The sequence below is a fragment of the Oreochromis niloticus genome, linkage group LG3 (genome assembly GCF_001858045.2).
Source record: "Oreochromis niloticus isolate F11D_XX linkage group LG3, O_niloticus_UMD_NMBU, whole genome shotgun sequence".
In the NCBI taxonomy this organism is placed as follows: Eukaryota; Metazoa; Chordata; class Actinopteri; order Cichliformes; family Cichlidae; genus Oreochromis; species Oreochromis niloticus.
Window position 1 is genome coordinate 68,514,236 of NC_031967.2, and position 23,294 is coordinate 68,537,529.

Sequence of the window (23,294 nt, forward strand, 5' to 3'; positions counted from 1 at the left end):
AGAGTGGAAGGTTTTCTCTACACCTTGACCTATTTTCATGTTCATTTCCTGTTACTGTAATACCCTTTGTCACATTGCATATGTCAAATGTAGGTGTGTTGGTTTTGCTAAGCAGAAACATCTGAGACGTGTCTGTAAAACAGGATGTCAAAGCGAAACAAGAGTCATTTGGTTCAGCTTTGTGGTAGAGTTGAGCTCACCTACAAAGTGTTTTTGTTCACAATTGATTGTGTTGAACAAACCTTAATCAGATTCATTTTAACCTACAGAAAGAGCAGATGGATTATACCAACCTCACACTTTTTATCTTTATATGGATTTTTGTTCCATCCTGATGACCAGAAGAGCGTTTGAGGGTTTAACAGATCTCATAAGAACAACAGTAAGTGTTTGCTGTCTTTTTCTAAAAATCATTTTAAGTCTTTTAGGTAAAAAGATTCAGTTCATTTATAGTGGATGTTAACCGTGTAACGTTTGAAACATTACGTCATTTCTAGAAAACTCACATTTTATTGGTCCAAGATATCAAACGTCACTCCAACGTCACTTCCGTACGAGACGTTGCATCCTGTAAGTGTGGAGTTTGACCGAGCGGCTGAACGACAGATCTGTTCTAACAGTCAGTGACTTTCAGCTTTATTTTAAACCTTAAATTTAATCTTGTGTGGTCAGATTTAAACTCAGGTTCAGTTATTGAGTGAAAATACCAACAGACTCAGACATTTAGGACAAACTAAGAGTCAGATCAGCAGAAACAGAGAACACGGACATGTCTGCTGTAACTGCGTCACTCTGCTCCACTTTGCTGATGTTTGATGGAGTCTTCATGTTTGTCTCTGCAGGTGAGATTTAACTGTTAGAAAACAAACTGAGTGTCACTCTGGTTAAATTATTAATAATATTTTTTAAAGAATTATTTTCATATTGATTCAGTTTGTCTGTGTGTGTGAAGGAGACACGAGGCTGGGTGGGTCTGTGTGGACGTCCGTGTCTGTGATGCAGCTGTGACAGAGACACAGAAATCTAATGTGTGTTTTATTTTCTTTCAGATTTTCCACCCTGATGACCACAGAGGCCTTTGAGGGTTCCAGGCGTCCTTCAGAACAACAGTAAGTTTTTCTTTCTGTTTCTAAAACTCACTTTCACTCTTTTAAGCTAAAAAAATCTGTTTGAAGGTTTCAGTTTACAATTCACCTCCATAGAAAAGGAGGAAATTTAGCAGAAAACCTCAAATTCTGAAACTGGTGAGTCTTTGTTCTTTAAATTGGACAGCACTGGATGAACTGGTGATTTACACAGGCTACTGGTTTTGTAAACTGGTGCAGCTGCTGCTGGTTCTCAGGTTAGTCAGAGTTATGTCGCGGTGTTGTTTGATAAGCTGCTCGGCAGACACAGACCTCCGACCTCGGAGCTGAAGCTAAATCGTAGCAGGAAGAGGTGGAGCAGGATGTGAGCTTGAAACTTGCTGTGCGAAACAAACTCGGTGCAGAGACAAAACAAACGTCTGCTTCAAAGACACAAACTGTTCATACATGACGACTGACACATGAAACAGGTTCAGATCTTTCCTGCCAGGATGGTTCAAGAACTGAAGCAATAAAACTTTCTTTCGACTTCACCTCTTCTGTTGTGACGCACTTGTTTCTGCTCGACCCCGCAGTGCAGCGTACCAAACGTCACAATGACACAACTTCCTGAAAACAAACGTTACTGATACAGTGGCTTTCTTTAAGCCTAAATTTTAATCTCATGACAGACTGAGACATTTAGAAAAAGCTAAGAGTCAGATCGAGAACATGGAAATGTTTGCTGTAATTACGTCACTCTGCTCCACTTTGATGTTTGCCGTGTTCGTCTCTGCAGGTGAGATTTAACTCTGGCATAAACCAGGAAGTAATGGCTGCATATTATACATATTTCCCTGAGACCAGTTTTCATACTGACTGTTTCTTTGTGTGTGAGAAGGAAACAGGAGGCTGTGTGTGTCAGTGTGATGTGTTGTAGTGTCAGGAGTCAGTATACAGCTACAAAGCTTTTTGTTCAGTGTATACAAACAGCTGTAGCTCCATAAAGGCAGCATGCAGAGACTCACAGTGTCTTATAATGAGAGGCTGCTTTCTCTCACACATTATGTTTGTTTATGAATAATAAGGGTTAAATTTGGAGTTTTAGGTGGAGGAAGCTGGAGTTCAGGTGTAGCTGTGCAGTGTGGGGAAAGTGTCCTCTAAAAGAGTCCCATAATAACCAGTGTTGTGAGCCCCAGTAGATTTGTTTTCTTTGTGTTCAGGCTGTGATCAGCTGACCTGCTGCTGCTTCTGATGCTTTTCTGCTCTTTGTGGATTAAAGCAGCTGCAATCTACAACATATAAGCAGGAGTTACACAAACAATCATGGCTGAACTGTAACAAACATGAAGCTGCTACAAAGGTGACAAATGATGCTAAAGAACATCATCTGCTTGAACTGATGACTCTAACTAACATCCTTCTAGAAACAAGTCCTGCATTTGGGCACTTATTATGAAGCATGATCTAAACTGAGAAATCCATCCAGCATTGTCAAATCTAAATGAGGATGTTGTCCCAGCTCATCAAGGGTTTAAATTAAAAGTGATGTGTTGGTGTGTTTTTATTTGTTTGGCTGCTGTAGACACTTGTACTTTGACCTTTCACCTTTCTCCTGTGTTGTTTCTTGTTTCAGACCAGAAAAACATCACAGCTGAGTGTGGACAGGACGTCACTCTGACATGTCGAGCTCCAAACAACAACAACAACAAGATCATAGTTGTAGAGTGGAGCAGAGCTGACCTGGAGCCACAACATGTTCTTTTGCAGCAGAATGGGCAGTTTGATCAAGAAGGGCAACATCCATCTTTTAAGAACCGGGTGGATCTGCGGGACAGAGAGACAAAGGATGGAGACGTGTCTTTGATTCTGAAGAATGTGATGATTAATGACACTGGAACATACGAGTGTCGAGTTCAGAGACAAAGAGAAAGTTTAAGTCTCATCACCAGTGTCTACCTTCATGTTGTTCCTCCAGGTGAGTGAGTAGAGTTCAGTGTGTCTGTGATCAGAGGTGAAGCTGCTTCCTGGTTGCTGTTGACTGATTTTAAAGTGGAGGTTATTGAGTGCTGAGATAATGCTAGAGTTGGGGGAATGTAAAAAATGGTACTTATTGCTACCGCTACCTTGCAAGGTAGATAGAAGGGCCTGCACTGACCTCTTAAGTGTGTAAGCTTGGTGAACAGTGACTGTCTATAATTCTACTGTTATGAATCTGAAGCACATAAGAAGAAAACACACCACTACTTTCCTTACCAAGAGGGGATACAGGTGCGATGCTGTCTGTCCAATTCAAAATCTAGGTTCAGGCTGAGGTCGATGTCTATTAGTTCCTGACAACTGAGAGTGATCAGTGTGTTGCAGGAAGATGCAATAAAAAGGTATAAAGAAACAAAAACACAGAAAGGTGCACTGTAGTTGGGAGCACTGTGCCTCTGTGAAGTTAGGGCCTGAATTTTGCTTTCAGAGTACAGTGGCTTGCAAAAGTATTCGGCCCCCTTGAACTTTTCCACATTTTGTCACATTACAGCCACAAACATGAATCAATTTTATTGGAATTCCACGTGAAAGACCAATACAAAGTGGTGTACACGTGAGAAGTGGAACGGAAATCATACATGATTCCAAACATTTTTTACAAATAAATAACTGAAAAGTGGGGTGTGTATAATTATTCAGCCCCCTTTGGTCTGAGTGCAGTCAGTTGCCCATAGACATTGCCTGATGAGTGCTAATGACTAAATAGAGTGCAGCTGTGTGTAATCTAATGTCAGTACAAATACAGCTACTCTGTGACGGCCTCAGAGGTTGTCTAAGGCTACGTTCACACTGCAGGCGAAAGCGCATCAAATCCGATTTTTTTCGCCCCCATGCGACCCATATCCAATCATGGTATGGCAGTGTGAACGGCACAAATCCGATATTTTCAAATCCGATCTGGGTCACTTTCGTATGTGGTACTGAATCCGATACATATCCGATGTTTTAGAAAGCGACTGCTGTGTGAACGGTCATGTCGCATTAAATCCGTCTTTTACGTCACTGACACAAGACAGACGCCAATTATCAGCGCCGGAGAAGACATTGTGAACGCTTCCTGGCCATCCAGTGTAGATGTCAGTGAAACTGTTTGGAAGACAACGTTGGAGAAACGTGAACATTTTATTTGTACTGTATAATCTGCAGATTCTGACAGAAATCTGCAACTATCCTTTGAAGCACCGCTCCTCTAAAACAGCAATAAGGATCATTATTAGGCCATATGTAAATAACAAAATAACTTTTCCCAATTTTGCTTTAAGTTAACGTAAAGTGTGAAACAAGTCTTTATATTAAGGGCCATCATCAAACAATATTGTTTGCTCTGGGTCTAAACAGAGCGCGTTGTGTGTGACGTCTTCTTCTGCGCATGCGGGCCGCTTTGAGCGTTCACACTAGAGCGCGTTTGCTGTCGCATTTTATTTGTAGTGTGAACAAGCAGACAAAAAAATCAGCTTTGATCAAAAAATCGGAATTGAGCATTAAGACCTGCAGTGTGAACGTAGCCTTAGAGAATATTGGGAGTAAGAGACATACCCTAAAAGACTGGCAGCTGTAATTGCATCAAAAGGTGGTTCTACAAAGTCTTGACTCAGGGGGCTGAATAATTACGCACACCCCACTTTGCAGTAGTTTATTTGTAAAAACTGTTTGGAATCATGTATGATTTTCGTTCCACTTTTCACGTGTACACCACATGTCCCACCGGGAGGAGGCCCTGGGGCACCCAGAACATGTTGGAAAGATTATATCTCTCGGCTGGTCTGGGAACTCCTTGGTGTTTCCCTGGAAAGGCTGGAGGAAGCAGCCAGCGAGAAAAAGGTTGGGGCCTCTCTGCTTAAGCTGCTGCCCCCACGACCCCTGATAAGCAGAAGAAAATGGATGGATGGGTGGAATCGGTCTCCACCTTCAGGTCTCTGGGCACCCACATCTCAGCTGATCCCACCTGGACCCACAGGAAGAACAGGAAGTTTGTGCAGAGGGTTGTTATTACTGCCAAAAAATCATTGGCTGCCCTCTGCCACCTCTGGAGACCATCACCAGATCGCCTTGTCTCAGGAAACCCGGGCCATCACAGGTGACCCCTTGTCCCTGCTCACCACCTGTTCGACCTGCTGCCCTTTGGTCGGCACTTCAGCTCAGTCAGGTCACACACCTCTAGCCTCACTAACAGCTTCTTCCTCTGGGCCTATCACACTGTCCCCCCACACCCCAGTCCTGCTGACCCACCTCACCAATGTGAGCGGTCTAACCCCCATAACTCAGCCACTCACACATGAACTCTATTCAGACAGTCTTTTCTTTGCAATTCTTTCAAGCACTTTGCAACTATTTTGTTCTCTAATATGTTCCTTTCTCTTATTGTTGTATATATTCCTACGGTCTGCTATTTATATTTTATTCCAGCACAATTGGTGTGTAGCACCCACAATTTTGTTACATGAACAACAACAATAATGCTTATTTTTTCTGAACACCTCCCCTCTGTTTCTTACTGGCAGGTCAATCAGGATGGAAAGTCGGTCTGTCAGTTTCTGCTGTGCTTCTTCTTGTTGTTGCTGTTGTTGGATTTTTGATCTACAGAAGACATAAACAACAACAGAATCAGGATTTATACCAGTGTCCTGATGAACTGCAGCCTGTTTGAAATGAACTCTGTGTCTCCTGCTGCTGTTCAGACTCTCTGTGTTGTCAGTGAACATTCAGGTACAGACAGACATCCTATTTATATTGAAACAAACACACTTCACAGGGAAATCAGAAATTAATTAACCATAACAATAAACTACTGAAATAATTTTTCTTTGCTCAGGAATACAAGTAAATCACTATAATTTAGCATCTTAATCAACCAAAAAAAATAATATGATTTAGTTCGTTTTTTTTAAATTTCTGCTTTTGTTGTAAAATAGTGCATTTGAAAATTCATGCATAGCAACAATAATTGAAATTTTAGCATTACAAATATGTATTAATCCACAGGTGCAAAACTCCAAAAGTTACTGTTATGCTGCCAAACTGGTTCAAAAACAGATATCAGCTGAAAAACAATTGTGTTCTCTGCATCCTGAGGTTTCAGAGTGTGTTAACCAAACAGTATAAAGTACATAAGTTAAAAAGATTCCTGTGTTATGACTAACATGGCATTCATGGTAGCCGCTATGTTAAGGTGTTACGACCCGGCTCGAAATGACCGTAACAAGAGCGGGGTGTCCCGCGACTTCCCATGCCCAAACAGACACAGCCACAGCATCGGACTTTTAAGAATAATTTATTCACAGCAATGGCACTCAATACAGCGGTAGCGGGAGTGTATGATTTCAGGGTGAGCTAAGGCCAACACAACAAACAAAACCCAACCTAGGCTTCGGTTCCCCTTTGACCTCTTCAAGAAAATAAAGAAAGAAATGACACAGTCTGACCTCCCTGGTCTAGCAACACAGGAGAAAACGAGGCTTCCCAAAATAATCGGCAGCTCAACCTTACTTGCTCCACACTTCACACACACGGCTGAATTCAACTAGGTAGCTATAACTGTAGCCGCTCCATCTGGACCTGCGGCAAGCACACGGGAAGTTTTCCACACCCCGCGGCTCTTCCGTCGTCCTTTTATTGATTACGTCCACAGCCGGAGCCAGTTACATCAGGCCGTGCCTTCCGTCCACCAATCACAGCCGAGCCCCTGCACAGGTGAATTAGCATACACACATTAATAAACAAACAAACCAACAACACGCGCACATAACACCCCCCCACCATAAGAATTAAAAAATTCCTTGCTTGTTTAATTCCTGTCTGTTTAGACTGCTCTGGATAGGGCATCAGCGGCGACATTATCGAGGCCCTTTTTATGACTAATTTGTATGTTGAAGTCTTGTAAAAGGAGGGACCAGCGCATGAGTCACTGATTGGAGTTTTGCATTCGCAAAAGAAACACAAGCTGGTTATGATCTGTGAAAACTTGATCATAACCTGTGCCAAACTGTGTTTCAGCCAAACTCTGTAAAGATATGTTCATTTATTTTGAAATCATTTGCACTTTTTAAATAATGTTTTATGTAACTTCATTATTTTTGTTTGGGAAATGTTTTGGTTTATTTGATTTGTATTATGTTTGTGTAGATCAGAATCAGAATACTTTATTAATCCCTGAGGAAATTATGAGTGAGGTTAATGAGTGAATGGATTCATTACTAACTGCTAGAAATAATATTAAAGTTATGCAACACTCTCTGAAATTAGAGCTATACAGCACTGTCCCTGTCTTTCCCTCCCTCTAGTCTGTCTTTCTTTCAGGTCTTGTTGTGGTTCCTCTGCCATCTGTCATCCAAAGCACAGTTTGAGTCCGATTCTCTCTGTTAATCCACACTTTCACAGAACTGGCTCTTGAGCCTGTGTGGTGCTTGCTCTCTTTAACATTATCATGAAACATATTCAGACTGTGTTAGTGTGACTCTGTGAACTACTGTGTGTGTTCGTCTGTGAAAATTTCATTAAATTTGTTTAAAGGAAGAACAAAACTGTTTTGCATGAACTCACATGTTCAGTGTTCTCACCCAATGATTCATGAAATCAGAATCAGTGTGTGTGTTTGATATTTTTTTTTGTATTACCTTTACCCACAATGATACCATATAAAGCACCTTGAGGTGACTTGTGATTTGACACTATACATATAAAATTGAATTAACTTCATGTTCAGCAGCTGTTTATAACATTAAGCTTCTTCTGTGAGGCTTGAAACACACAAACCTCATGTAGAAATCAGCTGTTACAGAATATTTACAAATACTAACTGAGCCAACTGACAACAGAAACATTTTATGTGATTATGAACATATAAAATACTATGAATTATAGCTCATCAATAATCTGATAGTGTTCAGGATCCCTTTGTCAGTTGTAACTCAATGACTGAGTGTTACACTGTCATTAAACTAAAGGGAAAATGTGTTAAATGTAGCTGCAGAGTCAGACGTTTCCTCCCTCGATCCTTGAAGCTTTATTTAAATCTTCCTTCCATTGTGGAAGCAGATTTCTTTTCTGTTGTATTAATCATGTATTTAATCATTTCACATTATTAACAGTAATTTCACTTTCTCACTTAGTTGTATGCATGTTTACTACAGAGGGGCTTTATGCTCTACACACACAGTGAGGCCATTGTAATGGGAGATGCTAAAAACATAGTGGGCCAACATGTTAGAGTTTGAGGAATGTTCTTTGTCTGTGTGTCTGTATATAAGATGTAAGTGCGCTGGCCACAATCCAGAGATGGTCCTGGTGTTTCACTGGGATGCTCTCTCCACATTGCTATGTGTTTATTAAACCCACTTCAAATCAAGCTCACTGGGTGTGTTGCAGGTTATCATTACATTTTCCACACACCATCCATCCTCTTCTACTTATTCTTGTCGTGGCCACATGAGGTGGGGCTGGATCCTGTCCCCAGCTACCATTGGGTGAGGGGAAGCATACACACTGGACAGGTTGCCACCCTGATGCAGGGCCAACACAGACAGACAACCATTCACGCTCACATTTACAACTATGAGCAATTTAAATTCACCAATTAGCCTGATCCCACTAACTTTTGTAACTCTTCCTTGCATGAGAAAGGATCTTCAGTCTGCTAATTTAACTAGAACATTTCAAGAGCTGTTTACACTCTGATGATTTATTTTTTTTTCATCCATGACTTTGTCCATTACTTAAATATACTTAAGATTTGCATATATTGGCACAGAATGTTTGTAGTCATTATTCATTTGTTTTATGTGGCTGTAAAAAGTTTTCAGACCTGTTCAACCAGCTGATCCAGATGCTTTGTGATCTAGAATCAGCCCAAATAAACTGCTGAGCAGGCAGGAAGAACAGAGGTAACCAAGAAAAACATTCAAATCCTTTTGAGATTGTCCCCATGGGATGAGAATGAGCATAGCGTGTGGACTGCTAATTTATCAGCTAATGCTAATTATCTTTGTTTATCATCCTCCACCCACAGACTGTAGACTGTACATGTCAGATAAACTCCATTTCTTACTTTGTATGTCAGCTCTCAATCTTTTCTTTTTAACAGCACATGTGTGGATCAGCAAAGTACAGACTGGAAGCAGAAAGTACTTTTTAATGCTGACTGTGTTTATGAAATATCTTCACTGTACTACGGAATAAACAGTTTATAGTAGAAGTATTCTAACCTGATCAGAAAGTAGACTGAACTCAGTCAAAGAGTCCAGATCTCATTGTTACTCTGACTATATTTGAAATAAAGTAAACAGCCATTTTATTAGGAACAGTACATGCTCAGCATGCCAAAAGAAACTGAAAGCATCACTGGTGATCTGCTTGTATCCATGTTAGTGTTTAAAGTCCAACATCTCCCTCTAGTGGCCATATATAAACCATTAATGCGAGTTATCCACTCCTGAATGCTCATGCATTGTGATGGACAACGTCACATACGTAAAATGTGAATCATAGTGTTCCAGTCAGTCATCAGTGTGTCTCTGCACAGCTTTAATTAAAATGTGTTCAGAGGGCCTCAGTGTCTGAATGGTTCCAGTTCAGCTCCATAACAGCAGCGTCCCTGGTTTGATTCCTGTGTTTCAGCTCATATCTGCCTCTCTCACTGAGGAGGACGTCCACTACATGGACATGGATTCGTTCATCAACCAAACTACAGATCATTGAGAGCAGAAATGACTTCATTCTCTTTCCTTTTTGAAATTCTTTATATTCATTTATGTGAAATAATGAATGATAGAGAGCATCACTGATATTAAATATAATCAGATTATGTGCAAACATTAGTATATATGTTATACCTTATAGACAACAGTGGATTTTCTGTATATACTTGTGTTTTCCTGGTCTTTATTTGCATAGAAGCTTTAAGCCACTATCTTTTAATTTCAGGGTTTTTTAAACAAAGGAAAATGTTTGTGTTCTACCTCTGTGTTTGAACCAATAGAAAAGCTGGTACTCAGAGGAAGAGGGCGGGCTTTACTTGGTGTCAGTGAGAGAAATGAAAAAAAGCTCAAATGAGTGAGAAGGACGATGAAGGAAACATCTGTGCTGTGTCTGCTCTGTAAGTAGAATCTCTGTGTTTGTTTGAATTCTTGTACTTTGACTGTCTGCTCTCCTGATAACCAGTGTTGGTCAAGTTACTTGAAAAAAGTAATCAGTTACTAATTACTGATTACTTCCCCCCAAAAGTAATCCCGTTACTTTACTAATGTCAAGAGATTTATTCCAAAGACACTTCTTCAGCTAAGAGTCTAAGAGGAGAAACACACACAGGCGCTGCAGCATTTACTTGTATACAAGGGCGATCACAGAACGCTCACATCAGAGTGGGGGCCCTGTGATGCGCGCTCTGTTCTTGCACTTGTCTTTATTTATACATAAGAAAAATGAATACATTTGACGTGAGCATGTGCATATGTGATTGTGTGTGTGTGTGCGAGGTCAGAACTGCTTGTTTGACTTCTTACTATCGCTGTGAGAAGACTCAGATACAAATATCAGAACATGTTTTATAAAGAACAATCAGTCCTGAACAATGAAAAGAACAACCAGTTCTAAGCAAGGAAATGATCATCATGCAGCATTCTATCACAAGCAAACTTATATCATTAAAAGCTTATACTGACTAAAAAATACAATTTTCTATTGACAACTAATTACTTATTTTCAAAAGTAATTAATTACTTAGTTAGTTACTTTTTAAAAACACGATTTACAACCTGAATAGGTGATAAAGCGATAGATCTTTCAGCCCAATTCTACTTTTTCTGCATAATCCATCATACAAAATGTAATCAAATGAAAAAGTGTCTTTTTAAAACTTGTTTTATTAGTTTTAATCTTTTAACTTTATGCATCAAGCAAAAATTAAATTATATGCAACATTCTCTGACTGGAAGAAATTTGTTTAACATTTAAACCTATTTTCTGCACATTCCAGCACATAAAATAAAATATTTTTTTGTGTTTACACTCACTCTTTCAAATAGATGCAAGTAAAACACAGCAGAAAATAAATAAAATCAAAGACTAGCGGTCCTGTTGCTCTATTTTCACCTGTAAAGCAGGACGGGGGTAGGCGGAGGTTTGCCCTGGTGCAGGTGTGCCGCGGCGGTCAGTTGAAGAATCCGCGAGTTTCTCTGTGAATTTCCCATTACAGTCGTAGCGCACTCGCTGCTTGCTTGGAAGTTTAGGGGTTTTTTCGCTGTAAAAAGAAGTTTTCTTCCCACGCACAACGGATGCTAATGTTTCTGTCACTTTTTATGGAATCAAACTCAAAGTAAGGTCAGTACTTCCACACTTTAAACACTGCACGCTCATACTCTCTCCCACACTTGATATATTATCCATTGTTGATCTGCACACAGCTGTTGCCACGAACGTCGCACTCGCTTACGTCACTATCATGAGACATTTTCGCAAAAAACTCACGGTTTTAGTAACGCAGTAACGCAGCGTTCCTACGGGAAAGTAACGGTAATCTAATTACCGTTTTTGCAATAGTAATCCCTTACATTACTCGTTACTTGAAAAAAGTAATCGGATTACAGTAACGCGTTACTGCCCATCTCTCCTGATAACTGATGATGGAGGAGAAGACATGAAAAACAAATCAGGCTGAATTCAAGTTCAAAACACCACGAGGACCAACTGCAGGTCTGAACTGACTCTTTATCTTTGCTCAGGAGTCGAGGAAACGCAGTAGGCAGTGAATAAATGGATAAAAACTTAATTAAAGACTTACTTTTACTCTTCTACCAGCTGTTTTTTTTTTCAACTAAAAAAATCTGCAGATATATCAGAGAGACGAGTTTGTGTGTTTGTCAGCTGTTTGTGTGGAGTTGTTCTTTATGTTCACCTCAAATCAACCTGGGTGTCATTTCTCTTTAGTTCTGATCTCACTGCTGAGCTGCACAACAAACCAAGGTCAGTAACCTTCTTCTGTCACAGTTTAAACCTGATAAATGCTCACTGATATGACCTGATTGGGTTCATGTTTCACTATGGAGCTCACATATAAAACTTCAAAAAAGAAACTAACTTTTATGAAGCACTGACCGTGTAGACCACTGCATGCCTAAAGGCACCATTCAGTGTGTGTGGGAATGTTGCCGACATGGGCATCCTGTGGCTGGGAGAGCAGAGCCACCAACTCAAGTCGGAAACGGTTTGATAGATATAAACTGTGTCTAGTGATAAACTTCCAGGATTTCGGGAGTTTATGTTCAGATGTATAACCACACATGCAGACAAGCATAAATATATTCCAGATACCACTCATCATGCATCTATATATTCTTGTGTGCTGTCTTTGGTAAACCCACTACAGAAATGTACATTGTCTTGAGCATTTCTGATCAAATACACCACAGTGGTTTCTATAATTTCTTGACAGAGGATTCACCAGCAGTTCAGAACAAGTCTGTGCCAAAACTGTGGAAGTTGCTCTCGCTAAAAGCAATCATGCATAGCCAGTTCAACTTCTCTGCAAATGTGCTACTCAAAGCGAAGGAAATCCACCACCCTAGTTAGACGATTATTCTGTCACCCATCGGCCTTATGAACAGCATCCCCTATCAACAAATAAGGAGTTTCCTGCTGCAGTATTGAAGAATTCCCACAATGGGTTGGAGAGGGTAGCAGAGATGTACTTTTTTTCCCTACAGCTGTTGTATGATGACCTGGCGCCTAGATTAGAATTCTCCTGCTCCCCCCAGTGATTGAATAACCAAGGACACATCTTTGAATTTGAAGGTGATTTAGCAGACCCAGAAAGATCCAGAAATGTCCCCAGACATGGCATCAGGACTGACAGTGTAGACCAAAACTGTGCATATCAGCATTCGCTTTGATGTCACTGGGTCCTGCTCTTGGTGCTTACGTGCCTAATGGCATGGCCGAATGTGGGAATGTTGCTGACATGGCAACTGAACTGCTAGTGAATCCTCTGTCAAGTTATTTGTAGAAACCACTGTGGTACACTTGATCAGAAATGTTCAAGACAATGTACAGTGTTGCGAAAAGCAGTTTCACCCCGGTTCGTATATTCGTCAGACTTCCAGAAAGAACACCGGGACTCAGTAGTCAATTAACCATACCTTTATTCATACACACTTATTGATTATACCTTCTAGAAGGGAGATGTACAGAACCCCGGACTTTCTCTGCAGATCTCAACCCCTTTGTCCGTTACATGCAGTTTTGTATAAGTGACCCCCCTTCTAATCCCTCTACGAGGTGCCATAAACTAAGTGCTATGTTTACCTACTTTTACTTGTGTGTGTGCGAGCACGTGAATGCCTACATGTGCGCGTTCCCGCGTGTCTATGTGAGTGCTCGTGAGTGACGGTGTGTGCATACCTGATATATGCGTGCACGTGTGTGAGTGTGCATATAGGTGTGGGAGTATATCAGTTAAGCACTGTGGGTATGTCTCTTCCTAGGGGCCATAAATACCATCTCCCCTCCAGACCACAGTTATCCAGTTACAAATCTACTTCTAAGCTCACGACACAATTAGGCCTTTATTATATTGAGGGCAGTGTCAGTGTCTCTACAATAATTCTACATTCTATCTTAACACATTTCTAAACTCTAAAGCAAACTAAACATTCCTACATGTCTAAACTCTAAAATAAGCTAAACATCCCTACAAACCCCCTTTTTTATCTGCCCTATGGCAGATAAAACTAAACTAAATCTTTCACCATAATGTTTTCATACTGTGACTCCCCATTTCCCAAAAGTGGCAACATGGTGTCTGCCTTTGTATCAGATTCTCCCACAGCACGATTGATGAGTCTTACAAGCAAAGCTCTGATACAAGGCACACAACAACACCCACACGTTGCTAATATTGCAGTAAAAACAGACAAAGAAACCATAATTGACATAATAAAACCTTTCCATTGCCCAAAGACAGAGGTCATCCACTCTTCCAGCAAGTTATCCACTCCTGAATGCTCATGCATTGTGATGGACAACGTCCTCAGGCCTTCCAGCGCTCGGGTCACAGAGCCATCCGGAGCTGTGTTATTTGGAATAAAGGTGCAACACATATCCCCAAACATCGCGCAAACGCCCCCTTTTTCTCCCAACAACATGTCTAACGCCATCCGATTTTGTACTGCCATTAAAGATGTTGGACCCAACTGTTCAGCAAGCCCTTCAACCGCGTCCCTGGTAAGGTTCGCCAGTCTCAGGACATTATAATGCACATAATTAATATGATCCACATTCTTATTTGGAGTTACTGGAAAAAATGCAGAATTTATTGGGAGATTTTCAAATCCTCCAGCAATTTGGTCCGCTAACTTAAATTCATTAGGCACACCCCTAGGCACTCCAATAGCATCTATATACGTTGGTGATCCTATTGTAAGGTCAAACGATCCTGGTGACCGTTTGGCCAACACATGACGTCTCTGCCTGGCTGTCAATTGAGCGGTGCCGGGCTTAGCCAGCCGCACCCCCTTTTCACCTACTAAAACAAGAGGTGCACCTAAACGTACCATGGCACAGAGACCAGAAGTCCCACTAGGAATTCTAACATACAATCTATACCCACCACAATAATAATACAAACCAGCACGTGCCCACAGGCCTATTTCGGTGCCGGTGTCTCTTGATAACTTTCCTCTGGCCAGGTACGTCACAGTGCACCAATCAGCGTTAATCTCCCCGGCCTCATGCTCATGTCTGTCAGGGAAGAACACAGTAAAGTTAAAACACGTGTAGTTGGCTCTTCTTGGCGTGAAGGGACCAAGTACAGTATCATTACCTATTGGTGGAAACAAACTTGCTAATGTAGTACAATTACCTTCAGAAACCGCTTCTCTAGTGAGTCTGAGCATGCACTCAAATCCCCACTGGTCTTCGGGATGTAAAGGAGCCGGTTCTGTGAAAAGATGTGGGCGGGCAGCTGTGCACGCCACACAATCTGAAACATTCTGTTCCCTAGCATTTTGGATAAGCCAGTCTAGCCATAAATTGCTTTCACGATAGCCAGTAGCCATTGAAATGAGCTGTTTAGGTTTTAGTCTTGTATAATCTACCTCGATTATTTGTGGGCCCGATTCAGAAAGTGGCAATGGTGGGGGAGGTGTTGATACAGTTATTTCAACCACACCGTGTGCAAAATCTCTAAAATTAATTTTAACCAAACCGTATGGATCCTTCCCTGAGACATCTGCCCCTATAAATAAATACACCACAGATCGGGCGGGCCACACAGTGTCATACCAACGATTCAGTGAGAGGGTCAACGGGTTCTGCCCAGCTGAGAAGTCCCGCTGAAACCCAAGCTTCTGCCACGTGGTGTCCTTGTACGGGCGCCACGTGCCAGAATACTCCACTATGGTAGACCAGTAGTCACACGGGCCCTTCCAATAAGTGTGATAGGGGTAGCTAAGCTTCTGATTATTACACTCTATATCTACCATTGGATTGTAACCTACCCAGACATCATATCCCCGCCATGAACTGTTTAAGCCTTTACATTTAATGACAGCACAAAGGTCGAATGTATACGAGGTAGTGGACCCTTTAATGTAGTCCAACTCTATACCGCCATAATAATCCAAACACTCATCTGATTTACCTGTTTCACTGCGTTTGGTTCGCTTCGCCGTGGCCTGTGATGGTGGAGTCGCCAGAGTGGATTCGGGTCTGTCTCTGGGCAATTCACTTAAAAGAAAAATCACAGTTACAATAACAACAGCCATCACTCCTAACACTACCATTTCTTTCCAATTTCCCCATAACCCCATCTTGTTTTTGTTTTGTTTTTTCTTGTCTTATCCCTCTTTATCCAATATAGTTTTTCACTTTTCACTTATTTTTATAAAACCACCTTTATCTTCTGGGTTATGCGATCCTCTGTTGCTCTTCTTTCTTCGACTTCCGGGGTAGACTACCCTTCAGTCGTTGCATGGATCAGGGATTTATTCTGTCCCTGGGCTGGGATCCATGTGAGGGGTCTCAGCCGAGTTCCCCCTCTTTTCTTTTGCCAAGAGCCTCTCCGACCGCTTAGGCTCTTCAGCTACAGCACACTGGCTCCAGTGGTACCAGGTTTCACCTTTCCCCTTCAGCTGAACTGCGTGTGAGGTCCTGGTCCCCACCTCAAACGGACCTGTCCACCTGGGCTCGTTCCACTTCCGTTTGTAAACCTTCAGCCACACCCACTTCGCGTCTGGCACCGTCTGCTCCTGTCCTTGGCCCGCAGTCACCTGTGATGTAAAACTTAAGACAAGAGCTTTTAGTGCTTTAAACTGCTTTAAATGTTCAAATGTAGGGATTTCTTGTCTTAAGGCTGGTATCCCTGCAGTGGGTCCAGGAAATTGTCTCCCGGTGAACAGCTCATAAGGAGTGAACCCGGTAGACTGATTTACTGAGCATCTAATGCTCATGAGCGCTATTGGTAACGCCTCAACCCAATCCATTTTGGTCTGTGCACAGATCTTAGCCAATTTATTTTTTAAGTTTTGATTCATTCGCTCAACCTTACCTTGAGACTGTGGATGATAAACGGTCCCAAACCTGTGTTGCAACCCTAGCATGGATTCCACTTCCTGCAAATGTTTATTCTTAAAATGCGTCCCATTATCTGATCTAATTCTCTCTGGGAATCCATGCCAGGGAATGTAATGATTTATCAAACACTTAATGACTGTTGTGCTGTCTTCTCTCCGGGCTGGCCACGCCTCTGGCCACCCTGTCAAACTATCCACACATACCAGCAGGTATCTAAAGCCCCTCGCTGGTGTCACCATGTCTGTGTAATCAATCACTATTTCCTGCCCCGGCCTCTGGACCAGGGGAAACTTACCCATCTCTGGTTTCACTGTGGGTTTAGGATTGTGTTGGCCACAGATAAGGCAGGTTCGCACATGCTCCCTTAACATGTCCTTCAGGAATGGGTGCCACCAATGACAGAGATTCCTCTCCATCTGGGCCACACCCACATGCCCAAGGCCATGAGCTTCTCTGATCTTTTTCTCTGCCATATCTGCCATCAACACTGGTCTTCCATCTGGCCCCCTCCAAATGTTGCTTACCTTTATGGCTCCTCTCTCCTTCCAGAGTGACTTTTCTTCTGGAGAGGCCTTCCCCTGTTCTTTTATGATCTCTTCGCGTTCCAGCCCTGGATTTTCTTCCCAATCTATTCCCATACTTACCATTTGTCTGATCCCTGTGTAACCAACCACCTTTTTGGCTGCTTCATCTGCTGCTCGATTACCTCGAGCAACCCAGGTGGCCGAATCGTCGTGTCCCTTGCACTTTATTATTGCCACCTCCAGGGGTCCTTCCAGCGCCTCTTCCAGCGCCCTCATCTCCTTCTCATGTTTGATTGGTTGTTGATTGGTAGTGAGGAATCCAACTCTTTTCCACTGACCCAGCTCCACATGTGCGGCTCCAAAGGCATAGGCTGAATCAGTGTAAATGTTTATCTTCTTTCCTTGAGCATATTTAAGGGCTTCAATCAGTGCAATCACCTCTGCTCTCTGCGCTGACTGCTGCCCTTCCAACTTTGCTGCTTTGATCACCTCCAGCTGCTCCCCTCTCTTACTTACCACTGCATAGCCTGCCTTGAGCCCCTCCTTCTCGTCCCTAAAGCAACAGCCATCTGTGAAGAGATCCTCTGCTCCTTCCATGGCTTCCGCTTTGAGATCTGGTCTTGTCTTCTCTTCTTTCCAGACCGCCTGAGCGCAGTCGTGCGGTTCCCCTGACCCCATTTGGTCTGCCATATTTATCCCTTCATGTGTAAAAGTCAAATTTGGGGCCTCCAGCACTTTGCTGAGCCTCTGTTGTCTAAGTGGGGTCATGGTGAAGGCCTGTGAGTTAACATAAGCCACCACACTGTGTGTTGTTAACGCTCTCAGTGGGTGTCCTCTAACTATATGTGCTACTTTCTGGATGGCCTTTGCCACTCCAGCTACATGCTGAGTGCATGTAGGGTGCCTTTTCTCCATGTTGTCTAAGCATACACTGATGTACATCAAAACCTGTCTACCTCCCCCTTTTTTCTGAAACAAAACGCCATTCACCACCCCTTTTGTTTCAGAAACTTCTAAGAAAAAGTCCCTGTTGTAATCTGGCACAGCTAAATCTACTGCTCGAGAAAGATCCTGTTTCAGAGAAATAAAGCATTGTTCAGCTTCAGTAGTCCAGTTCAACTTAGCAGTCAGGTCTCTCATTCCATGCTGCTTCACCAAGTCACGCAAAGGCTTAGTGCGGCCCACATAGTCTGGAATGTACTGCCGGCCGTAGCCTGTGAGACCTAAAAAGGAAAGCATCTCTTTCACAGTCTCCGGCCGCGGGTGGGAGAGAATGGCACTTCTATGAGCAGCCATCATCCCCACCATATGCTGTTTCACCTCTCTCCCTAAAAAAGTCACCTGTGGTCTCACCAACTGTAATTTGTCTTTACTCACTTTAAAGCCCGCCTCTGCCAGTCTCCTAAGCACGGTCATGGTGGCCTGAAAGCAAGCGTCTGCCGTGGGAGCGGCAATCAGGAGGTCATCAACATATTGAACCAGAGTGCAGCCAGCCGGCATCACACACGGTTCCAACGTCTGCTTCAACACCTGGTTAAAATCCCCGGTGACAGAGCAAATCCCTGTGGCAACCGAGTATACCTTAACTGTTGACCCCTGTAAGAGAAAGAAAACACATCACGCAGAGAGTGGTGCAAAGGTAAACAAAAGAAGACATTTGCCAGGTCAATGCATGTAAACCAACGCTGATCTGGGGAGAGATTTGTCAATGCAGTAAATGGATTAGGAACTGGCACAGTTTTAGTTTTCAAAATAGCATTAATGGCCCGCAAATCATGAGCCATACGATATTTACCTGTGCCATGCTTTTCCACTGGCAAAATAGGCGTGTTCCATTGAGACGTGGAAGGCTCCAACACCCCCACCTTTAACAGCCCTTCAATAGTCTCTGCAATGCCTTCCTCTGCCTGTGGTGAATGTCGGTACTGCAGACGCCATATTGGAATGTCAGATTTAAGTTCAAAGGTCACAGGCGAACAGGTGGTTAAGCCAACATCCGTAGGCCCCTGTGACCACAGTGTGTGAGGCAACTGTGAGAGGCCTTTAACGGCCTCTGGATGATCTGTCAGTTCCCTGCCATGTGTCCTACGAATGTGACGATGTTCCAACATAGTGTCATCTGTGTGAGATGCTGAAATTCTATATGTTTTAGTACTTGGGGAGAAGGAAACATCAGGAATCTGTGTGAGTTGCCAATCAATTGCTCGTGAAGCCACACGCATCATGGGACCCAAGTCCTTCGCTTGATGTCCAGAATGAACCGCTAGAGACACATGAGGCACAGATTCATCACCCATTCGGAACCAGCTCTTTTGTTCCTCCGACAAATGGACCAGGGCTGCTACCCCCTGCGGTCCAACATAAATATCTCTGGTAGAGACCTGCCATGCCTTCCCCTCCAGGAATTCATGGAACAGATCTTCATACCACTCAGTGTTTTCGCGATCATAAAAGAGTGCCACGTGGTATGGGTCAATGGGTGGAGCATACACGTCGAGGGCCATGATCCAGGGCCGCCAGAGTTGGAAGTGTGCCAGGATGCCGTTAGAGGTCGTCAGCCGGGCCCAGTAGATTTCTGCTGTACGATCAATGTCCTCAGACAGCAGCCACTGTCCTCTCGTACCTGTGGCCACACATGGAAGCTGTGTGCCATCCTTCAGAGTCACTGTTAAACCATCAGGCCCACACATGATCACAGCTCCCAGTTTGATGAGCAGGTCTCGCCCCATCAAGTTCACAGGCACCTGCGCTGAAATGACATATGGATGTGCCATTCCTTGCTTTCCAATTTCAGTCTTTAAAGGAACAGTCACTGGCAATGTCATTGAAACCCCAGAGAAGCCGACCACGCTGACCTCGTCCCCAGATAATTTAGTGTTATCAGGAACTTCTTGGATGGTTGAATAAGTAGCTCCCGTATCAACAAGGAACGGCAGAGTCAGTCCATTCACCGTCAGTGAGAGTAAGGGGTCTGCCTTTCCCCCCTCTCCTCGGCCTCCCTGTGGGTGTGTCACTGCTGCCAGTCCTGGCTGTTCCAGCCGGCCTCCCAGGTCGGCATTTGAGGTCTTGGTCCAGGGATCATGTGTGGGTTTGGAGCCTGGTAGTACTTCTTGCTTGAGGCGGGCCCATTTGCTGTTGAATTTGTGGCTGCTGTGGACAGTCTTTTGCCCAGTGCCCAGGCTGATAACACACCCAACAGACACCTCTAGGCCCACGACCCGCTCCAGGCGCACCCCTTCCATAGCCCCAGGCGCCCCTCGCACTCACCGAGCCACCACGGCCTCTTGCCCTTCCTCTACCGGCCCACACATTACCTCCCCAGCTGGCCATGGGTGGACTCTGCAAACCATCATAATGTGTCCAGGGATTCATTGGATAAACATTTGGATTAAATTCAGGTCTATTAGACTCAGGTGGGCAGCCTTGAGCTACCATCACCTTTGATGAATCAGTTAATTTGTTCTCTTTTTTCTTTTCACTTACCTTCTGTTTCGCTTCTCCCAAGTTCAGCTTAAGCAATTGTCCCTGAATCTCCTCCAACTCCCCTTTTTTCTTATCTTCACCTCGCTTGTATTTATCCAAATAATGCACCAAATGTCTCTCCCAGCGATGTGCGTCTGCTCCTTCTAAATCAGGGACATCTAAAATTTTTTCTTTTACCTGTTCTGGTATCCCTTCTAATACTGCCTTTCTAAACCACACCTGGTGAAGACCACGTGCAGAAGGATTGTAACCTGTGTTCTGCATCCACTTCTCTTTCACCTGCTCTACATAATCTCTAGGGTTTTGATCAGGCTTCCATTGCAACTTTGTAATGGCAGCCGCATTTGGGGTTGGATATTGTTGACGCACAGCATTCCCAATCTGCTCCTGCACTCTAAAAAAAGGTGTAGAGTCTGGTCTAGTGATGACAGCTGCCAGTACCTGGATTTCCTCCAGCGCAGTGACTGTCATACACCGGCCAGCTATGGCTCGAAAATCCCCCAGGGCGAGCTGTGTGCCTGATGTCACTTTATCAAGTTGTCTCAGCCAACCCGCCCCTCCATCAATGATGGGTGGGAGCATCTCCACTAGAGCTGTAACATCCCCTACTCCATATGGTTTATATCTTCTCTCACCCCCTGCTGTGACCACTAGGGGCATTTCTAATGCATAATTGGAATGTCCCATGACCCCCTTCTGGGGGTTTTCCGCTACTTTCATTTGACTTCTTCTCACCATCGAATGTTCTCCACGCTCTCCTCCACTTTGAAGCCATTGCTCCTGCATCTCCTCTCGCTCTTTTCTAGATTCAAACGCGTGGCGTCTTCTTGAGTCATCTTCATCCCCTCCTGGACTCTGAATCACACTACATTCACCTATATCCTCTTCCAGAGTGCCCTGTATCCATCCATCCCAGGAGTCAACACCTCTTACCTTAGGTAAGTGCACCTTAAGATGCACCTTTTTTCTCACATCCAAAGGCGGGTCTGCTTTCCCTTCAGCTACTCCTTTTTGCTTCTTAAATTTTTCAGTCAATTCTTCTTCTTCGAGTCGCTTGCAAAGCATCTCCACCAATCTCTCTGCCTCTCCGGCTGATAATTCCGGAGGAGACCTAGCTGTCGCTCCTGCTGCACTGGACCGTTCTTCTTCTCCTTCCTCGTCCTCTTTATGATCCACATGGGTCTGGACCTGAGTAGCAGGTGGCGCTATCTTTTCAGGTCCCATTGTTATCATTTGTTGCTGCGGCCTTGGGCGGTGCTGCTCCTCATATTCACACTCAGCCTGCCCTCCAGTTAGTCGCAGCACCACACCATCTTCATTCTCCATGCTGCCATCCTTAATGCTCAACATAGGATAATTACCAAAATATGGAGGAGGACATACTGAAAAAAGAGGAGGCGTGGGTTGGGGGTGTGGAAGACAATCAGGTCTCAACTTACCTTCCTCTTCCACAGGTTCCCTCATCCAGTGCTCCAATCCTTGGCAGCTGATTCCCCATGCAGCCAGCCTGGCTCGTTTCTCCTCCTCCTCCTTTATTCGGTCCTTAACTCCCCTCTTCTCCAAGATATTTGCTCCATCTAACTCTTTCCTGAGTTTCTCCTCCTTCTCCTCAGATGCCTTGGCCGCTTCCAACAAAACCTTTGCAAGAGAGCATCGCATGTCACCTTTTATTCCAGCTTGATCACATACACTCATTATTTCCTTCCCCAGTTCCAGTATTTTACCATTCTTACCTGTTAGATGTCCTGTCATGGTGATCTTCAATGCTTCCCCTCATTTCTCTTTTTGCTTCTCAACAGTTTTCCATTGCATTTCTCCCTCCGTTGGACTCCTCACTCCTTCTCTAATAATCTCCTGTTGATCAGTCATTATTTTAACTCACCTGAAATTCCCTTTACTTACCACCAGATGTCGCTGTAGTTTTCCTCGGAACCCTCCGAGCTCCTCCTTGGTACTCCTCTTCCGTCCCACAAATGAGTCCGCCCCCTGAGGCTGGCTATCGCACACCTCCTACTTCTCGCAGTCCCCTTCACAACTCACTGCGGGACACTTCCTCCTCTGCTGATCCAGGAGAACGCCCCAGTCAGCACCAAGAGCGGGTGCCGTCCGCTCACACCTCACAAAACTAGGACAATTAGGCTCACAATCGTCAGATCGCGCCACATTTGCCTCACGAATTATTCAAACTACGCCACGGACTGGATACCGCAGTTTCTCTTCCCCAGAAAAAATAAAACCAAATTCAACCCCCAATTGACTTCACAGTTTGCAATAATTCACGACACGGCCTCCTGCCGCAATTTCTGCACACCACAAACACACACTTTTAGACCCAAATTCTTTTTGTTACTTTAATTGACACCCGTACTTCAGACGAGACACAGAACTGCGCTTTCAAACACACTACACAGCCCTCCTTCTGCATCAGGCACTGGTTCAACTCAGCTCAGAATCTAACCGGCGAAAGCAACCGATCCTGGTTTTATGCATACTTCAGACTGTGACAGGGACCTCTCCCCGACTTAGTTATTTAAGGAGTCACCAATCCCCTGGTCACCACCCTGGATCTCCTGCCCTCACAGGTCCTAACCCCGCGTCCGAGACTAGGTGGGGTAACCAAACC

General features: G+C 43.7%; 2 protein-coding genes and 1 long non-coding RNA gene across 10 annotated transcripts; 1 reads left to right on the forward strand and 2 right to left on the reverse strand.

The window, feature by feature from the left end:
* The first annotated feature begins 363 nt into the window (after nucleotides 1-363).
* LOC102079456 (butyrophilin-like protein 2) lies at nucleotides 364-9,303 on the forward strand. 7 transcript variants are annotated; one of them, XR_003218869.1, is made up of 5 exons: nucleotides 364-382; nucleotides 673-842; nucleotides 1,050-1,109; nucleotides 2,701-3,042; nucleotides 5,606-9,303. It is a non-coding gene; the product is annotated as a butyrophilin-like protein 2 (long non-coding RNA). The 7 variants fall into 7 exon arrangements; XR_003218871.1 differs by lacking the exons at nucleotides 364-382; nucleotides 673-842 and adding exons at nucleotides 408-619; nucleotides 2,288-2,427; XR_003218868.1 differs by lacking the exon at nucleotides 364-382 and adding an exon at nucleotides 520-570.
* A 3,887-nt stretch (nucleotides 9,304-13,190) lies between these two features.
* On the reverse strand, nucleotides 13,191-19,125 carry LOC112846055 (uncharacterized). 2 transcript variants are annotated; one of them, XM_025905304.1, is made up of 3 exons: nucleotides 18,984-19,125; nucleotides 15,985-16,373; nucleotides 13,191-15,818 (listed from the first exon to the last, which is right to left on the reverse strand). In XM_025905304.1, exon 3 carries the CDS (start codon nucleotides 15,572-15,574, stop codon nucleotides 13,823-13,825), a length of 1,752 nt encoding a protein of 583 aa, XP_025761089.1. In that variant the 5' UTR covers nucleotides 15,575-15,818; nucleotides 15,985-16,373; nucleotides 18,984-19,125; the 3' UTR covers nucleotides 13,191-13,822. The 2 variants fall into 2 exon arrangements, 1 of the variants encoding a protein (XP_025761089.1); XR_003218841.1 differs by lacking the exons at nucleotides 13,191-15,818; nucleotides 15,985-16,373 and adding an exon at nucleotides 18,771-18,784.
* Nucleotides 19,126-19,409: 284 nt separating this feature from the next.
* LOC112846008 (uncharacterized) lies at nucleotides 19,410-22,876 on the reverse strand. Its single transcript, XM_025905207.1, has 3 exons — nucleotides 22,111-22,876; nucleotides 19,534-19,937; nucleotides 19,410-19,451 (listed from the first exon to the last, which is right to left on the reverse strand). The coding sequence occupies exons 1-3, from the start codon at nucleotides 22,421-22,423 to the stop codon at nucleotides 19,410-19,412; spliced, it is 759 nt and encodes a 252-aa protein (XP_025760992.1). The 5' UTR covers nucleotides 22,424-22,876.
* Nucleotides 22,877-23,294: the final 418 nt, after the last annotated feature.

Excerpts from the sequence above, each read along its gene's own strand:
- LOC112846055 (XM_025905304.1), bottom strand. The coding sequence starts at position 15,574 with ATGGTAGATATAGAGTGTAATAATCAGAAGCTTAGCTACCCCTATCAC.
- LOC112846008 (XM_025905207.1), bottom strand. The coding sequence starts at position 22,423 with ATGACAGGACATCTAACAGGTAAGAATGGTAAAATACTGGAACTGGGG. Across the intron at positions 19,938-22,110 it reads GGAACCTGTGGAAGAGGAAG|CGCAGGTGCCTGTGAACTTG; the intron begins GTAAGTTGAGAC and ends ATGTCATTTCAG. Across the intron at positions 19,452-19,533 it reads TTTATGTTGGACCGCAGGGG|CGGTTCATTCTGGACATCAA; the intron begins GTAGCAGCCCTG and ends ATGTGTCTCTAG.